The 17951-nt window shown below is 46.0% G+C and overlaps 1 protein-coding gene across 1 annotated transcript in view; it reads right to left on the bottom strand.

The window, feature by feature from the left end:
- Positions 1 to 8708: 8708 nt before the first annotated feature.
- The window catches only part of NBR1 (NBR1 autophagy cargo receptor), a 29151-nt gene continuing 19908 nt past the window's right edge, over positions 8709 to 17951 (bottom strand). The window contains exons 14-20 of the mRNA XM_056863292.1: positions 13725 to 13886; positions 13252 to 13395; positions 11397 to 11727; positions 10830 to 10915; positions 10509 to 10599; positions 9607 to 9712; positions 8709 to 8888 (exon numbers count right to left, since the gene is read on the bottom strand). Of these exons, the coding sequence (XP_056719270.1) occupies positions 8709 to 8888; positions 9607 to 9712; positions 10509 to 10599; positions 10830 to 10915; positions 11397 to 11727; positions 13252 to 13395; positions 13725 to 13886 (1100 nt within the window). The remainder of the gene's footprint in view (positions 8889 to 9606; positions 9713 to 10508; positions 10600 to 10829; positions 10916 to 11396; positions 11728 to 13251; positions 13396 to 13724; positions 13887 to 17951) is intronic.

The following is a 17951-nucleotide window of genomic DNA, read 5'->3' as shown; positions in this document are numbered from 1 at the left end:
TTAGGCAGGCAAAAAGAGAATTTGAGAAGCAGGTTGCTAAAAGCATCAATAAGCATTTATTTCAATATATCCAGAGCCCAAAACTGGTCAGAGAAGCAGTTGGAACTTTGGCTGACCAAGGAATAAAGGGATTGCTAAAGGAAGATGGGGAGATGGCAAAGAAGCTCAATTAATCCTTTGCATCTCTGTTCACTTTTGAAAGTGTGGGGTGTGTACCCAGGACACAGCCACTATTTTCAGAAAAGGGAGTCTGAAGATCTGAGTAAAAGCGAGGTGGCAAAATATGAAGTTCTACTGGGGAAATTGAAAACCAGTTGGTCTCAAGGTCCTGATGGCATACATCTGAGATTTCTTAGGGTACTCAAATGTGAAACAGTTGATCTCCTAACGAAATTAAACTGCTCATTGACCACTTATGCTCAGGGAAAGCCCCAGGTCCCGATCTAATCCCTTACGAACTCTTTGAAGTGAATAGTAAATGGTGGGCCGACATTCTTGTTATGGAGAGCTAGCGTAGTGTAGTGGTTAAGAGCGGTTTGTTGGAGCGGTGGACTCTGATCTGGAGAACCGGGTTCGATTCCCCATTCCACATGAGTGGCAGAGGCTAATCTGGTGAACTGGATTTGTTTCCCCACTCCTACACATGAAGCCAGCTGGGTGGCCTTGGGCAAGTCACAGCTCTGTTAGAGCATTCTCAGCCCCACCTACCTCACAGCGTGTCTGTTGTAGGGAGGGGAAGGTGATTATAAGCCAGTTTGAGTCTCCCTTAAGTGGTAGAGAAAGTTGGCATATAAAAACCAACTCTTCTTCTTCTTCTGTATTTACACAAATTAACACATCAGGGACCATTCCAAAATCTTGGAGACATACTATAATCTTCCCAATCTTCAAAAAGGGCCAGCTTTCTGACCCAAGCTGTTATCGTCCAATCAGCCTACTGTCTTGCTTGGGGAAATTGTACTCCTACTTATTAAAGTCTGTTGGATTGAGTTGAGAGTCATGACATCCTTGGCTGGGAACAGATTGGCTTCAGAAGGGGTTGGTCTGTCACGGACCACTGTTTAGTGCTGTCTCATTTGACTAACCCATATATGTAACCTATCACTACATTCAGCCACTGTACCAGAAGACTGGAGATAAACAAATAGTATTAACTACAAGGACTGTTGGCCAAATTTAAACATTACACCTATTTTAAAAAGGGTCTAGAGGAGAACCTGGACAAGAGGCCACAGAACAGAATATGGAGAAACAGAATGGTTTCCAATTGGCAAAGGTGTCCGACAAGGATAGATTTTATCTCCCTATCTCTTCAATCTATATGCAGAACATATAATTAGGAAAGCTGGATTAGATTTAGATGAAGGTGGAGTGGAAATTGGAGGGAGGAACATTAATAATTTGAGATATGCTGATGACACTACATTATTGGCAGAAAATAGTGAAGATTTGAAACGACTACTGCTGAAAGTTAAAAGAGAAAGTGCCAAAGCAGGGCTACAGCTGAACATCAAGAAAACAAAAGTAATGACTACAGGAGAATTACACAACTTTAAGGTTAACAATGAGGAAATTGAAATTGTTCAAGACTTTCTATTCCTTGGCTCCACTATCAACCAAAAGGGAGACTGCAGCCAAGAAATTAGAAGGAGATTGAGACTGGGAAGGGCAGCCATGAAGGAGCTAGAAAATATTTTGAAGTGTAAGGATGTATCACTGGCCACCAAGACTAGATTAATTCATGCCATTGTATTCCCTATTACTATGTATGGGTGTGAAAGCTGGACAGTGAAGAAAGCTGATAGGAAGAAAATACTCCTTTGAAATGTGGTGTTGGAGGAGAGTGTTACGGATTCCGTGGACTGCCAAAAAAACAAATCAGTGGGTCATAGATCAAATCAAGCCTGAACTGACCCTAGAAGCTAAAATGACTAAACTGAGGCTATCGTATTTTGGTCACGTCATGAGACGACAAGAGTCACTGGAAAAGACAGTCATGCTAGGAAAAGTTGAAGGCAACAGGAAAAGAGGAAGACCCAACAAGAGATGGATTGACTCAATAAAGGAAGCCACAGCCTTCGATTTGCAAGGCTGTCAAAGATAGGACATTTTGGAGGACTTTCATTCATAGGGTCACCATGAGTCGGAAGCAACTTGACGGCACTTAACACACACAGAGGAGAACCAGGAAATTACAGGCCATATAGCCTAACATCTGTTCCAGGCAAATGGGTAAAAAAATAATCAAAGAAACAATAATTAGGCACAAAGACATCCAATGAAGCTGATGGGCAGTAGATTCAGGATGGACAAAAGGAAGTACTTCTTTACATGGTGAGCGTTTAAAAGGTGGAATTCCCTGCCAGAGGATGTAATGATGGCCACAGGCACAGATGGCTTTAAAAAGGCATTAGACAGATTCATGGAGGAGAGGTCTATTAGTGGCTGTCTGCCGTGGTGACTAAATGGAACCTCCACATTCAGAAACAGTAAACCTCAGAATATCAGTGCCAGGAGGCAATATCAGGGGAAGGCCCTAGCCTCTATGCCTTGTTGTTGGCCCTCCAGAATAACCTGTTGGCCCTGTGTGAGAGAGGATGCTGGACTAGATGGACCACTGCTCTGATCCAGCAGGTCTCTCCTTATGTTCTTAAGTGAAGCAACGAACAAAACAGCAAAGGTGAGCAAGTCTGAAAATCAATCTTTGTAACAAATTGAGAAATGCACCTGGCCACTGTCCTGCATGAGGGAGTTCCATGGAGACCACAAAAGCCCATCCCCCCTGAACAGTGGCGTAGCGTGGGTTGTCAGCACCCGGGGCAAGGCAAGTAATTTGCGCCCCCTAACCCGTGGATTTTAGCACTCGAGTCTCTTCCACTAGATTAAAGAAACCCTTACCCCCTATGTATTGTTTGTTATGAAAATACTGATGTAATTAAAGTAAAATGCATCTAAATACAAGTTTATTTTCAAACACTTCTCAGAAGAGCATCCTGGTGTCCGCAGCCTCCGCCAGGGCTGTAATGTGTTTCCAAGGAGAGGGCCTGTGGGGGGGGGGGCACTGGTCCCCTGCAGAGCATGTTGTGCTAACTGGGGCCTGGGAGGCCTGGGTTCAAATCTTGGCTTTGCTGGGGGGCGCAGAAGGGAGGGCAGCTTGATTTCTGGGGCTTGGGGAGGGGGTCTTGCTGCAGGTCGTGCTCCAGGGGCTGGCTTGGAAGGAAAGGCCGGCGGCAGAAGCCGAAGGGCCGGCCTTGCGCCGAAAGGGCGCGTTCCCGCGGGAGCGGGGCTGCTGTGCCGCGCAGGGGCCGGGCCGGCTCCGCTCCCTGTGCCGCGCAGGTGCTTGGCGAGGGGGCGGGGCCGGGCCTCGCCTCCCTGCGCCACGTCTGCTGGCCCCGCAGCAAGAGCAAGAGCCGCCTGGACGCCGCGCAGGTGAGCGGGCCGGGGGGCTGGGGGGTGCGTGTGCCCCCGGGCTGGCGCGGAGGCGCGGGGCCGGCCGGCCTGCCTGCCTGCCTCCCTGCCAGCAAGCGGCCAGGCCGGCTGCGGCGCCAGGAAGGGTGGCTTGGCGGACGCTCGGCTCGGCGGGGCAGGGGTCGAATCCCGGCTGCGTCGTGCACGCGTGTTGGGTGGTCTCGTCCAAGCGCGTGCATTCTCCGCCTGGCCCACCTCACCCGGTGGGGGTGAGGATAACATGCCGCAGAGGGGAACGACGTGAGCCGTCTTGGGTCCCCACTGGAGAGGAAAGGGGTGGCGGGTCGGGTGAAGCGCCCTTTTGCCGGAGGGGAGGCTTCCCCTTGAGACCCTGGCGGGCGAGGCGAGGCTGGAGCGGACTCTGGAGAAGAGCGGCTGCTGGGGACGGGGGGGTCTGCCCCCCCTCCCCCAGCCATGGAGACCCGGCCCCTCGGGGCAGAGAGCTGTGAGTGCGAGCGCCCCCCCAGATGTTGCGCCCGGTGCGGCCGGCCCCCCCTGCACCCCCCACGCTACGCCACTGCCCCTGAAGGTTTTCAAGCAGGGGCTTTCCAAGCCAAACTTATATTGATGGACGCTGAGCAATGAAGCCCTCCTTTGGTTAATGACTAGGATGTATGTGTCTTTTTACATTTAAGCAAAAATGAAAACAATATAAAATTATTAAATTTACGACTACAAGGAATGAACAAGTCCCTGTAGTTAGTTATTATTTGTCTTATATATAATACTATTTATCGTATATATTTTGTATCAATTGAATGGCTGTATTCATGCCTCAATCATATTGAAATGTATAAGCAAAAAGTTATTCTATTGAACTACATACCATGCAATTAAAACACAATTTATTCCAATACTGCAGGACCTTCAACTATGTCTGGAAAACAGGCTAAAGCATTTCTACTGATCTGTGCCCTTCTTACAGGTTAGTTTCCAGGTCACAGGTATGGATAGAGTTTCCCTTCAGATTTGCAATTTCCAGAACCCAGCATCTACAGTGTTTGCAACAGGGAATGGCCGCCCTTTTACCTCCAGAGGCATTGGGCTGGCCACTGTTGGCCACATTTAACCAGCTCTTTATTACATAACTTACAAAAAACTGCATGGTGTTTAGGAGCAGTGGACTCCAATCTGGAGAACTGGGTTTGATTCCCTGCTTCTCCACATGAAGCCTTGCTGGGTGACCTTGGGCTAGTCACAGTTCTTTCCGAACTCCCTCAGCCCCACCCACCTCACAAGGTGTCTGTTGTGGGGAGGGAAAGGGAAGGTGATTGTAAGCCAGTTTGAGTCATGAAGAACACATGAAGCTTCCTTATACTGAATCAAACCCTTGGTCCATCAAAGTCAGTATTGTCTACTCAGACAGGCAGCAGCTCTCCAGGGTCTCAGCTAGGGGTGTTCCACATCACCTACTTTCCTAGTCCCTTTAACTGGAGATGCCGGGGATTGAACCTGGGACCTTCTGCATGCCAAGCAGATGCTCTACCACTGAGCCACAGCCTCTCCAGTCCTTAAAGGTAGAGAAAATTGGGGTGTAAAAACCAACTCTTCCTCCTCTTTCTTAGCCCCCATAGCATTTGTTAGCATCTCCCACCCCCCACTGATAACCAAGTAAAATAGCCCAATGCCAGAATTTCCATTTGTGAAAAACATACCATCTGGCTACTGTTGGTACAGAAACAAACATCTGCTTCTAGAACTATCGCTTGGTAGCAGTATCCCCTTTGTGTGCAAGGTGCTTGAATGAGTGGTGCACTTCCAGGCATTCTTGGATGAGACTATCTAGACCCATTGGAGTTGTGTTTAAGGTCTCATGAATGAAAACTGCTTCAGTTACTCTGGTGGACAATCCTGGCTGGGGAAGAGACAAGAATGACCCTGTAGATTCTCACAGGTGTTTCAGGACCACCTTCTGGCCACGTCGGTGAAGATGAAAATCTGAGGCAGTAACATTCGCTGTGGTGGTGCTGGAGGACAGCTGCTAGGACCACAGCACTTATGCTGTGCTCCCCACCCCCACTCCACTGCCCCTATTTTATCCTGCAAGCTATTCAACAGCTGTATGAAACTGAGATTTAAGAATTAAGTGAGCTCAGTATGCTAATGTGCTGAAGCTGTCTTTCTCCGGGTTTGATACCACGCTCCTCCACATGAGCGGCCGATTCTAATCTGGTGAACTGGATTTGTTTCCCCACTCTTCCACATAAAGCCAGTTGGGTGACCTTAGGCTAGTCACAGCTCTCTTAGAGCTCTCTCAGCCCCACCTACCTCACAGGGTGTCTGTTGTGGGGAAAGGAAGGGAAGGAAGGTGATTGTAAGCTGGTTTGATTCTTCCTTAAGTGGTAGAGAAAGTCAACATATAAAAACCAACTCTTCTCCTTTTCAACAGCATCAGGCAAGATGGTAGAAGTTCTGAACAAGCCCTGGATACCACAGACTGGAGTATTGATCATGTTTGCTATGTAGTTTGTATATGGAATGAATAGGTCTGTTTGACTGTGTTGTACTTCTAGTGTTCTTCAGGTTTTCTTCCCCCACCCCCAAAACAATACTTTTTATTAGAACTTAGCTCAATATCTTTTGCAAACTTTGAGAACCTCTCAGAACTCTTTCAGCAGACTGGATGTTAAAAAACAAAATGTGGGGGAGGGAGAAGAAAACAGTGTTTTTTTCAGGCCATGAAGGCCTCTGGGCTGCAATTTATACAGGAAGTGTCAAAGACTTAATTAAATTAGGGAGGGCTGGGAATAACCAGTTTTGGAATAACTACTTTGGGATGCTTGCTTGGATCGGGAGAAGGCTTGAGAAGATTCAAAAAAGTCCGGAAATGGCTCATGTAATAACACCTATATAAGTTGACCACCCTATTCTGAGTCTTTCAAATTTGGAATTCAGCGAAATCTGTTTCCCCCATTTTAGGCGAGGCTCTGAGCTTAAAAATTTAGTTAAAGTAGGAATGTATGCTTATATAGGATTAATTTTTACGGGGTATGCTAGTGTCCTGTGTATCTATTTAATAATGTTTTATTTAATTATATCTACTAGAGTTATTAGATTTATTTTAAAATAAAAGTTTTAATTAAAACATTGACTGAGAAATACAAGACTTTCGCTTGGAAACTGGAACAAACAAACCTCAACTTTCTCCCTAGAATTCGAGGGCCGTGCCCTGCAAGGCTTGTATGTCAAGGGAGAATTCAGTCAACTAAGCAGCAATCCTAAGGGGGGGGAATGCCATAGGAGCTGGTGTGACCCCTACACTGGCGTCCATGCCACTTTGCGCTGTGCAAAGTGGCACCTACGCCAGCTCCAGGAAGTGATGCAACAGCATGGGTGCCAGCACTGTAGCATTCCTGGAAGTGAGTGCCTGCGCCAGTGTTCCCAAGGGTGAAACCACCTTTGGGCAGCTTCCAAACCCCTTTTGGCCTGGGAATGCCTCTTTGTGCTGTGAAACTCAATGGGCAAGTGTCACAGGGCTTTAAAAAATGCTTTAAATATATTTTCCCCCCAGCTGGGAAGCCTCTTAGAAGGTGGTGTGCCCGCGCTGTTCCCGGTCCTCACATATCTACCCACCCCCAGGATTGCTCTACCCGTGGTGAATGCACTGCTGTAATTCAGCCAAAGAAATAAATTAGTTTCAGGTCAGCCGCCTCAAGAGTGGATCTGAGCATCTGTCGCTGTCCCATCTCTGTTCCTGCCCCAGCAAGCAAAGGAAAGTTTGATGAAGAACAAGTGCTGGTTTCTCACAGTGATGAAGTTTTTTATTTAATGTATATTTTATTTTGTTTCCATCACACTCAAAGACTTTTTTTTAAAAGTGCTTGTTCTGAACAATATACAAAGATCTTATATTTGCACTATTTAAATTATCCATGCATCCTCTCACAAAAATATACAAAGCCAACATAAGTAAAACATTAACATTTCAGATTCTATGGGACCTAAAAGAAAGCCAGAGATAACAAGAAGTTGGCTGATTGGAATGAGAGCAATAAAACTAATTCAAGAAAAAACTGAGGCAGAACTATTTGGAAATACCAAGATTTTCCCCATCAACTCAGTGAGAGGAGAAAAGCTACAATCAGGTCAGCGATCTCCAGCTTTCCATGCATTGATTTTATAAAGTAAAGTATGTGTTCTCTCCATTATAGTTCTTCCCTTTTACATAAAAAGTTATAGGAACACCTGAGAATTAAATAAAAAGGACACTATCCAGCAGCACTGGTACTGTTCATGCCTATCAGGTTTGGGTGGGAAACAGTCCTCGGGGGTCCTTGACTCGAGGGTTAGGGTGAAGATTGCCTCCTTAATGCTGTTTTCTCACTGTGCATTTCCCCTGCTTGACTCCCCCAAAGGCATCTAGCAAGTGCTGTTAACAAGGTTTGCAGAACAATCTTTTTGCCTCAACACCCCAACCTGGGCACAGCAGGCTGCATAGAAGTGCCAAAATGCCTTTGCAAAGAACTCTGGAGTCTTATGGATTAATCTGCAAAAATCACCTCCCCCCGGTGTGTCTCAACCATTTGTCCTTCAAATACTTTAATGCAATTATAATAATCTTTAATAATACTTATAAAGTGTTACATATTAGGAGCAACTATTCTCCGTGTTGCTATTTTTTAATGGCAAGCTCCTCTTGCAGTAGTTTACCACCACAATGGCAGGAAACAGCGGCGTTGGGAGGAGGCAGGAACTAGAATGTGATCAACACTCCTTTAGGTATGGGGTCAGTGCCCTGCAAGACACACAACAACGGGAAAATCCTGGCAGTCATTGCTTCAACAGGAAGCAGGAGATTCTGAAGCACACGAGAGGACAAAATTCAAACCAGCTCAGGTCATGGGAGGGCAGGACCCAAAAGATCTGACCTCTCAGTGGGCAGAGAAAACACTGCACGGTGGCCCTGCTCCAATTGGCTTGACTGCAGCCCCACGCAAACGTGGAGTGGGTGATGACCCTTAGGAAATTGGTCAGGTCACAGTGACCTTGCACGCAATCAACATTTCCCCTCCCATGGGTATTATTTCACTTCAAAAAAACCTGCTGCCTGAGCCATGAAACTGAGGGGTGGGGGGTGGGGGGGGGGAGAAAGATGCTACATAGGATTTTAGCAGGACAAAAAGAAAAAAGAAAAAAGAAACTAGAGGTACAATGGAAGGTGAAAGCCAAAAGCAATCTCTGCTCTGCTGGAACAGAAGGGAGCCAGAGGTGCCATCTGCTGCTCTACTCTCAGAGGTGGTTCAGTATTGGTTCCCATACCAGTCACTGTGGCTTTGCTGCAGCAGCTCCGTGACCACTTGGCCCATGTCACAGTTATGTTTCTGCAGCAGCCGGTGGTTGAGCTGCCGGTTGCAGAAGCCCATCTCGCTCAGGCTGGCCAGGAAGGCCATCATCTGTTCCTCGGTGATCACAGGAAGAGCCTGGGGGGTGGGGGAGGGGAGATGAGCAGAACCTCCCGTAAAAAGAGGAAGCCATCTCGGTGCATGTACATGCACAAGAACACATGCACGCTTATCTGCATGCCTGGGATTCTTTGCAAAGCATTCTGCAATTCTGCACCCACAAACCCCCTCCCCTCTGAAGATGGTATACATACCGCAAATCCAGCTCAATGGAGTTTTGGAGCCATGGGTTTGGAGGGACCACAAGGCTAACCATATGTGGGCAGGCAAGACCCATCTACCAACCAGCCATCCCATCCTGCAACCCTACAGATCAACTTATACCACCCAGCACATGGTATTCCATGCAGTCAAGAGCACGTGCCTACAGAGGAAGTGGCTCCCAGTGACTTAAGCAAGGAAGCCAGACTGCATGCTGCAGAGGAAGGCCAGTGTGACCAGGTGGACAAACTCCTTGAATCCAAAGCACGGCCCTCAAACCAACCCTGAGCAAGAACCACTGTCCACCCTATTGGAATTCAAATAGGAAACTTATGTGATTCCCAACGTCCCATTCCAGTTCACAGCAATCTCCGGTCATTCATTGTCATTGTCAAGTCTACCTTTGAGGCCGAGTCAATTACTCGCGTGATGGTGCACCCAACACCCCATTTGCCCTTGAAGGGTGTCCTCACAGGAACCCAGAACAGATGTGTCCCTGCTCCAAGTCTCTCCCATCAGCACAGCAACTACATACCTGCTCCGTGGAAGGTGGTCCAGCAAACAGGGCCTTGTAGGCTGAAGCAGCCACTGATAAGGCCCCTTTCATCAAGCCCCCGGCCAGGCTGTGCCCTTGGGTGTGTCTGGAAAGTCGGTTGAAATGAAAAAATGTGAGAGAAAAGTCCCAGGAGACAAGATCCTCCTTAGCAGAGCATGCAAATAGGACAGATGTTTGGATCAATCCCTTCAGAAAAGAATTTGCTAAAAACAGATGATGTCTCTCAGATTTCTGTTTTCTGTCCTCCCCCGCAAATACAAATCACAAACCAAGAAAGACTCTGTGACTTGAACAACTTAAGAAGACCTGCAACTATCTTACACTGTGTCAGACCAGCAGCAGTTGCTGCATCTGGTGCAGGAGTCCCAAGGTCTTGGCAGTATCTCTCCCAGCCCTATTTCCTGAAGATGCCAGGGATTGCGCCTGGGATCCTGCATAAGCAAAGCATATTCTCTACTAATGGGCCATGGCCCTTCTCTAGGTGCACCATGCCAACTCAGGACCTTGCGTGTATTTGCTGTCTTGTCACAATACAGTCTGCGTTAGCTTGCCAAGGGGAGGAGGTGCACAGAAGGCCCTCTCTTAACTGCTGAAAATCCTACTTGGTCCTCTCAGTCCTGAGATTTCATCAGACGTTTTCAAGTTAGTCTTTGCAAACTTAAACACTTAGGAAACTTAAGGACCCCCCCACAAAAGACCCAATGAACACATATGTTCTCATGATGCTGACTTCCATGCTATGTACACAGACTAACTTTCATAACTGCAAGATGGACGGAAGTGGGAAGGGATCTCCTCATGACGGAAACTGACCCCGCTTCTCAGTGAGAATCTCTTTGTTGAACAGGCCAGAATGCAACCCCAGCTGTGGTTTCTATTACCTGGAGAATTCTGAGGATGTTGATGTGCTGGTTACAATCTCTGCTGGTGGAACTCCAGAAACATCTCCTAGAGGAGAAAAAAATAGGACCGTTGGAAGCAGGAACAGAAGGAACCAAGAAGTAGCCACTGGAAAGATGTTGCGGGCATTAGGACTGGCCTAACTGAATCTGCACGGTACGTCCCTCTTGATGTGACCAAACCTACACTGTTTGGTAAATCACCTACCCGGAGAATCTGGATCAACTCTGGAACACTAACGAACAAGTCAGCTGCTAACAAGCTGCTAGCCAATCGCCCTATGTGAGTGTATGGTGCAGTACCTTCTCTCATTTGGTCTGGAGCTGATGACCAGGCTTCTTGAGATCTTGTTTCTTGAAGACTGTCATCTTGGGAAAGGTCTAGAGACCTATTAAAAAACCAGCAGAGCTTCATATTAAAAAACAACAAAGCCACAGAACGGCACAGAATAATATCCAGGCACTGTGGAACACAGGCAGGATAATGCTGCTGCAGTAATCTTGTTTGTGGGCTTCCTAGAGGCACCTGGTTAGCCTCTGTGTGAACAGACTGCTGGAATGGATGGGGCTTGCTCTGATCCAGCATGGCTTTTCTTATGTTCTTATCTGTTCCCCCAGCTGTGCAAATTTTAGAGCAGAACTGAGGAGATACACACTAAATTTGAGGACACATTTACATCACCCAATTGACTGCTGTGCTGCAACTCAGGAGCCTATAACTATGATTCAAACAAATGTGATTTTTCAGAGGACCTAATATGCCAAGTCTAAGTTCTGCAGCCAAGATTCCCCCCTCCTCTGGAGACTGCTTATCACTCCAGGGACAAAGAGGACTCAGAGTTCAGCCCTGCGCTTGGGCCCACATGGTACCTTACTGGCGGGGCCCCCATGATCTGAGGGGCCAGTGGCACTGCATCCAGGACCTGCGATGTGGTCAGGATATCGTTGATGCTGTGAGCAGAGGGCTGGCTCTCTTCTTGGGGACTGGCTGGGCCCTCAGCTCCTTTCTCTAGGCTTGGCTGCGAGAGAGCAGAGCTGTACATGGACTCGCCCAGAGGGCGGCTGGTGTCAAAGCATTCTGGGAGGATGACCACGTAATCCTCGGAGGAAGTGGAAGACACCTGGCTACGGACTTCATCCTGAGCATCGCTGTCAGCCTCTCTGTCGCTTGATTCCTCGCCATCTGGCACTAGGAGTTGCTCTAGCAGAACACAGAAAAACAACAATGTTGCTTACCTGTAACTGTTGCTCATCAAGTGCTCTTCTGTGAAGGCACACATGGGAACTGGGCATGTGGGACTGTACAGAAGCTACGATGAGGAACATTACATTATCCCCCCAAAAAGAGGACCCTCTATCAGTCTCCCTTTCATGGGAGAGTCCAATCCATAGCCATCCTGTCCCATCCTATGGAACAAGGTAGGATTCTCCTCCCCCCCAACCGTACGTCTTCTCAGACAGCTGGAAGGACCACAAAAGGCATCACCTTGCAATGCCTCATCATCTGGTCCCACAGTTCCCAAAATCCACATGCGTAACTCGAGCAATGGGCCACAAACAAGCAGGGAAGAACAAGACAAGAGATCTCTCTGCTCGTTAAAGACCTTGGCTTCTGACCTTAGTGTGTGTGTTAAGTGCCGACAAGTCGCTTCCGACTCATGGCGACCCTATGACTGAAAGTCCTCCAAAATGTCCTATCTTTGACAGCCTTGCTCAGATCTTGCAAATTGAAGGCTGTGGCTTCTTTTATTGAGTCAATCTATCTCTTGTTGGGTCTTCCTCTTTTCCTGCTGCCCTCAACTTTTCCTAGCATGACTGTCGTTTCCAGTGACTCTTGCCTTCTCATGACGTGACCAAAATACGATAGCCTCAGTTTAGTCATTTTAGCTTCTAGGGTCAGTTCAGGCTTGATTTGATCTGATCTTTGATTTGACAATCCAACCTGACCTTAGACATCGCTTAAAATCCAGCCCCTTTGTCAAAAGGACATATTTCTAGTAGTTCACCTCAGGATAAGACTGACCTCATACTAACTTGGATGCACTGACAGCATCTGGGAATTGATGTGCAAATGTAACTCAGAAGCCATATTTCCTATTCCTCATGCTTCAAGTGTTAGGTACCAACAGTACGTGCATGATGGTTAGGATCTTGGCTCGGATTGGAGTAGCTAATTTTTTTCTACCATTCTATCCACTTCCCTTCCCTCTTTGTTCTTCCCTTCCCTTTCCTTTCCTTTCCCCCCTTCTCTTCTTTGTCCTTTTCCCCTTCTCCTTGTTCCCTCTTCCTGTCCCTATTCCTTGGGGGACCTGGGACTTTCTGGGTCGACGTTGGTCTCCTGAGTATCACCTTAGACTATCCTCACCATCGAGGATATTCCTGTCATTTCTTAGTAGCAGTTGTGGAGTTAGGATGTCATCTTGTTAATCTAAACTGGACAATTGGTTTAAAATTGTATGGTTTAATCTTACATGTATATTGTATTACGTTGTGAGTTGTTATTGTTGGAAGCTGTCCTGAGCCTGGCCTTGCTGGGAAAGGGCAGGGTATAAGTTAAATAAAATTTTAATATATAAAAAAAGAAAAAACCTCGGCCTCTCCCGTCCCCATACTCCTCTCAGCCCCTCTTCCAGTTCAAACGGATCCTTCCTGAGCACGGGGATTCCCCTGGCTCTGCAAGGCTCTGTTGTGGGCACAGAAAAAAGTGACAGACACTCCCCCTTACCAAACTTGGGCTCTTTAGCCACCTCAGTGTCCTGATTCGTGGACTCTGGTTCCTGTAGTGTGGAAATAGAACTGCTTTTGATCCTAATGGGATCCTCAGTCTTTGGGCTACGGTGGGTGGTATCCTGTAGTGCTTGTTGAGAAACTGAAACAAAAGCAAACAGCCCCCCCCCCCAAGGAACAAGTCAGTCACCAATGATCCTGCTGCACACACTAGCTTGGGGCTCACATACTGGGGGTATGGCTCAGCTTGCAGAAAGTATTTTCCTGTCTCTCCCCGCTGCAGCCCACCGCACACCCCAAAATTCTGTCCCTTGGAACAATCCTGGTGCAGTCTGGGGTTCTGCAGTGTGAAGGATCTGCGTGAAAAATGGCCTCCTCCTCTCCACTGGAAGTGCCCTTCCTATAGCGGAAAACAAGCTAGTGCTCCATCCTACTATATTTTCACCATGAATGGGGAAACTTCACACTTACTCTGCAAAGATTTCTTCTTTTGTGGGGGCCTATGGTCAGGCGCAGCATCCAAGGTCAGGGAACGAATGACCGTCTCACACACAAACTGTGTTCCACTCATATCTTCATCTCCTTCTTCCTGGTTGGCTGGGGATTCGGTCTTTCCTTTCCCTTCCTGAGAATCTATGGGGTGAGAAGTTTCAATCCACACTTACTGGTCAAATGGGTAGGAAATATGGCCATGCTCCTGGAGGCCTGATCCTCACTCTTTGCAAGGGCTTTCAGCCAAGACATCAGGCAGGGATTTTAAACAAGGGAATCAGAACGGCACAAGTTTCAACAGTATCGGCTGCTGGACTAACAAAAGCAGAATTTGGTACTAGAGGCAAGTTCCAGCATTCAAAAAATCTCAGGTTTCATTCTTTCTTAAAAAAGGGTTTAATACCCCAGCTTCTAAACGTTATGAAACAGGCTTGAAAGCATTTGGGTAATTATCTGGTCAAAGCTCCAGATCACAGAGCATCAGACGAGGATTTAGGAGACCTGAGTTCAAATCCCTGCTCTGCCATGGAAGCTCACTGGCCGACCTTGGGCCAGCAACTGGCCTTCAGCCTAACCTACGTCACAGGGTGGCGGCTGGTGGTTGTTAGGATAAAATGCAAGAGGGATGAATGAGGGTTTTTTTTTAGATTTTTTTTTAATTATATGATCAAGGGATACAGAAGGAAAACGGGAAAGGGAAAAAAGAAATCTCTTATACCGTTAACAAGCTAAGAATTGAGTGTTTCAATGCAGATCAAACGAACAGCATTACTTTGCATTTCGGTATCTGGGCGAGTTATACTAATAGCCTAGTCGGTGAATGGTCATTTATTATCCCCATGCACTACATAGTTGTCTAAGTGTAAAGTTAAAATTACATTGCTGTGCCACTAAATATTATCTAGTTTCTCACTTAAAGTTTATTAATCGTGAGCCTCAACATAATTATAAAATAATTCCTATTTCTCATGATGTTGCTCAAAGGTCATATCACTGCTTGCGTTTAACATATTAGTCAAGGGATGAATGATGTTGTAGATCATTTTGGGTCCCAGTTGGGGAGACAAGTGGGGTAAAAATAAGGTGAATTGGGTAGGTTCTTGTGATGGTCGGAGGAGTCTTTCCTTGACCATTCCCATAGATAACAGAAATAGAAAAGTGCAAAACTAGTGAGATGCCCACAAAACGATGGGAAATATATACTTCTTAAAGTGATCAGGGGCTTGCTTGTTTCTCTTTGCCACAAATTTACTCCTGACTTCCCACAAACTTACTCCTGACTTCCTCAAAGGATGGACTCTCTCTCTTGGTTGCTAAACCGAGCCATAGCTGTTATGATTTCCTATGCACCTTCAATTATTCTGATTCTTCTGCTTCCAGGCATGATAAGCCTTTGCCCTTACTTTAATCTGCACTGATTGGTTTCATGCAAATAGATTTGAGAAGAGGGTGGGGAGTAGCTGCTGGTACCACACATCCCTGAAACATGGGAAAGCAGGGCAGTTCTCCTGATTGGTTCTTGCTGGGAAAGACCTCCTGGGAGGTTCTCGCCCAGATGAAAAGCTCAACATTTTCCAATTACAACATTACCCTTCAACTTTTTTTTTTTAATAAATTTTATTGATTTTTTAAAACTATAAATTCTCCATAATTTTGACAACAGTGTAAAAATAGTATCACAATCACAATTATATTGATTGTTGTCTTAATTACCATTAAACATAAAAATATAACAACTTCCCCCTCACCTCCATCTACCTCTTAATAAAGTATTATTATCCTTCGTTAACATGTACTGATCCTAGCATTAATTTCATTCTAAAGTTTCATGTTTTATAAAGTTTTACATTCTGGATCAGAATAAAAAGTAACCTTCCATTATTCCCAGATCTTGTATATTATCACAATGATTCCTTCATTTCTCCCCTTTTCCCTAGTTTCTCCAACTCCACCAGTTCTAACATTAGAATGATTTAATCCCTTTATTCTGAAACCTTTGTCCCTTTCCATTTGGCTGCATCAAATTGCAGCCATTATAACATAAATTTAATCATACTAAACAACATCGTCCACACTGTCAAAGCCTTCCAATCCAGCAATCATATTTAAGTCAATCCTTTAACCATGGTCTAATACTTCCTTCTGTAACTGAAATAAGCCAGTCAGGTATGGGAACAGGATTTCTTTGTTCTCTCTCATTTCTTCAGGCAAAGTGCGTATCCAAAAATGATTCTTTCTGGGCTGCATCTTCATCGTGGCTTCAATCTGTGTTCCTTGACCTGCTCTCTTCTTCCTTATATCCACACGTCCTTCCATGACTTTTTTAGATGAAAAGTCCATTTCTTGTATGTCTGATCTCTTTGTCGCCGGCTGGTTACTTTCTTGAACTTCTGTCTTCTTCTTTATATCCTTGTGTTCTTCCATAACTTTTTGGGCAGAAGAGTCCATTGCTTGTATGTCTGTATTTGTAGTCATCGTTTGAATTTTCAAGACTTTTATGTCTTCTGTAACCAGATTCAACGTCCGATTACATACCTGTGATGATTGGTCAAGAGTCATCATCATTGAAATCAATTGAGCCATCTGTGTTGAAATCTGTTTTAATTGTCGCCTCAGAATGTTTAGCAAGCATATCCTGTACTTTTTTTTCCATGGTTGAATTCTGTAAAATTCCCTTTGATTTCATAAGAGCAGGGCTATATATTTAGCCAGATCAGGGAGAGGTTCCAGAATATATAACTTAATTAAATTTGATGGTCATCTGGCAGGAGTCCATTGCATGTAGTTGATAGAGAATGCTTCATTGACCAACTTAATATCTTTTTCGGGTTGCAAAAATAAGTATTTAAACTTAAAAAAAAAACTTTTTTTTTTTTAAATTGAAAATACCAACGAGTTTTACCAGACGCTCTAGATCGGCTGAGCCAGGAAGTATTCCAGGGGTTGCCTCATCGTGGACCTTCTATCGTCTCCTCTCTATGGTTATTACCTTCAGGAATGGTTTTGGTGTAACACGAGTAAGACGAATTTCCGGTCTTACGACCTTCTTCCTGTTGATTTTGTAGAGCAGTGGAGAGGTAAAGCACAGAGTCTTCCGGTCAAAGAGTCCTCTTTGTTGCAAAACGTGACTGGAGGATCTTTTTTACCTCATGCAAATTCTCAGAGATTTCTCCCTCCCCTTCCTTTAAGAACGCGTCGGATTGGCAGATCTTACGTCAATCATTCAAGCTCGTTGTTTTAGTTTAAGTTGATCAGATTGATAAGGCTCCTGCTGCTTTGTCTGATGGATCTCATGCAGCAAAATCATCCAGTTCAATTAAGGGAGAAAGAGGGTTACCAGGAATGTTTTCTTCAACCCCCTGTTATTCGATAACGCCAGTGAAAAACGAAGGTTTCTTATCTACTCACTTGGGCGCCCGGAGGTGAGGTTTTAATCTTAATGTAGTCCTTATGATGTTTATAAGGTGCTGGAGGGTAGAGTCTAAAGCCGAAGTTGCGCGCTGGCGATTTCAATCCCTTCGTGCCCACGGGACCAAACGTCTGAAACTCCGGGGGACTTGGTAGAGCTCCCTCGGAGTATTCAGGAGGTCAAACCGCATATATGGCTGCAGGGAATTCCTGCCTCTCAGCCCACTTGCAAGGGCTGGAGTGGGGTGCGATAAAACACCCCAAATTACACGCAAACTTGGATACTCCCCAGGAGCCCCTGGGAAGACGTAGCACTCAGCCCAGCTCAGCACCGGAAGTTCATTTACCCTTCAACTTCAATTGGTATATCAGTTGGAAAGACAGACTCACTGAGGTGTCCCTGAATGTTTTTGAGGTTGCTCAGTTTGCTTTTTCTTGGCCCAGAAGACAATTTACTTTGTCAGAGTATGAACAGCTTTAGAGCTCTATGTCAGTATCGCTAAAACCAGGAGGTGAAATCTCCACATTGTACAGGCAATGGCTTTGGAACAAAGCCAGTTTCCAGTAGGGAAAAAGGTGATTTGGTTAATGGGAGTGGCTTGAAGAGCAGGGAAGAGCTTCCCTGGGCACATCACCACGCAGCAGCGCATGTGGGTTTCCCTTCCCTGCCTAGCAGTGGTCCAAGCAATGCTCCTTCAGCATGGGGCTGGAGATTCCCTATGGTTATACAAGGGTGAGGGAAACATATTCTGCACATGCGCAGTGGAACACCTCAGCTCACAGGGAGCCTGGAAGGAT

The sequence above is a fragment of the Euleptes europaea genome, chromosome 18, assembly GCF_029931775.1.
Source record: "Euleptes europaea isolate rEulEur1 chromosome 18, rEulEur1.hap1, whole genome shotgun sequence".
Taxonomy (NCBI): Eukaryota; Metazoa; Chordata; class Lepidosauria; order Squamata; family Sphaerodactylidae; genus Euleptes; species Euleptes europaea.
This window is presented reverse-complemented; position numbering and strand designations above follow the sequence as displayed.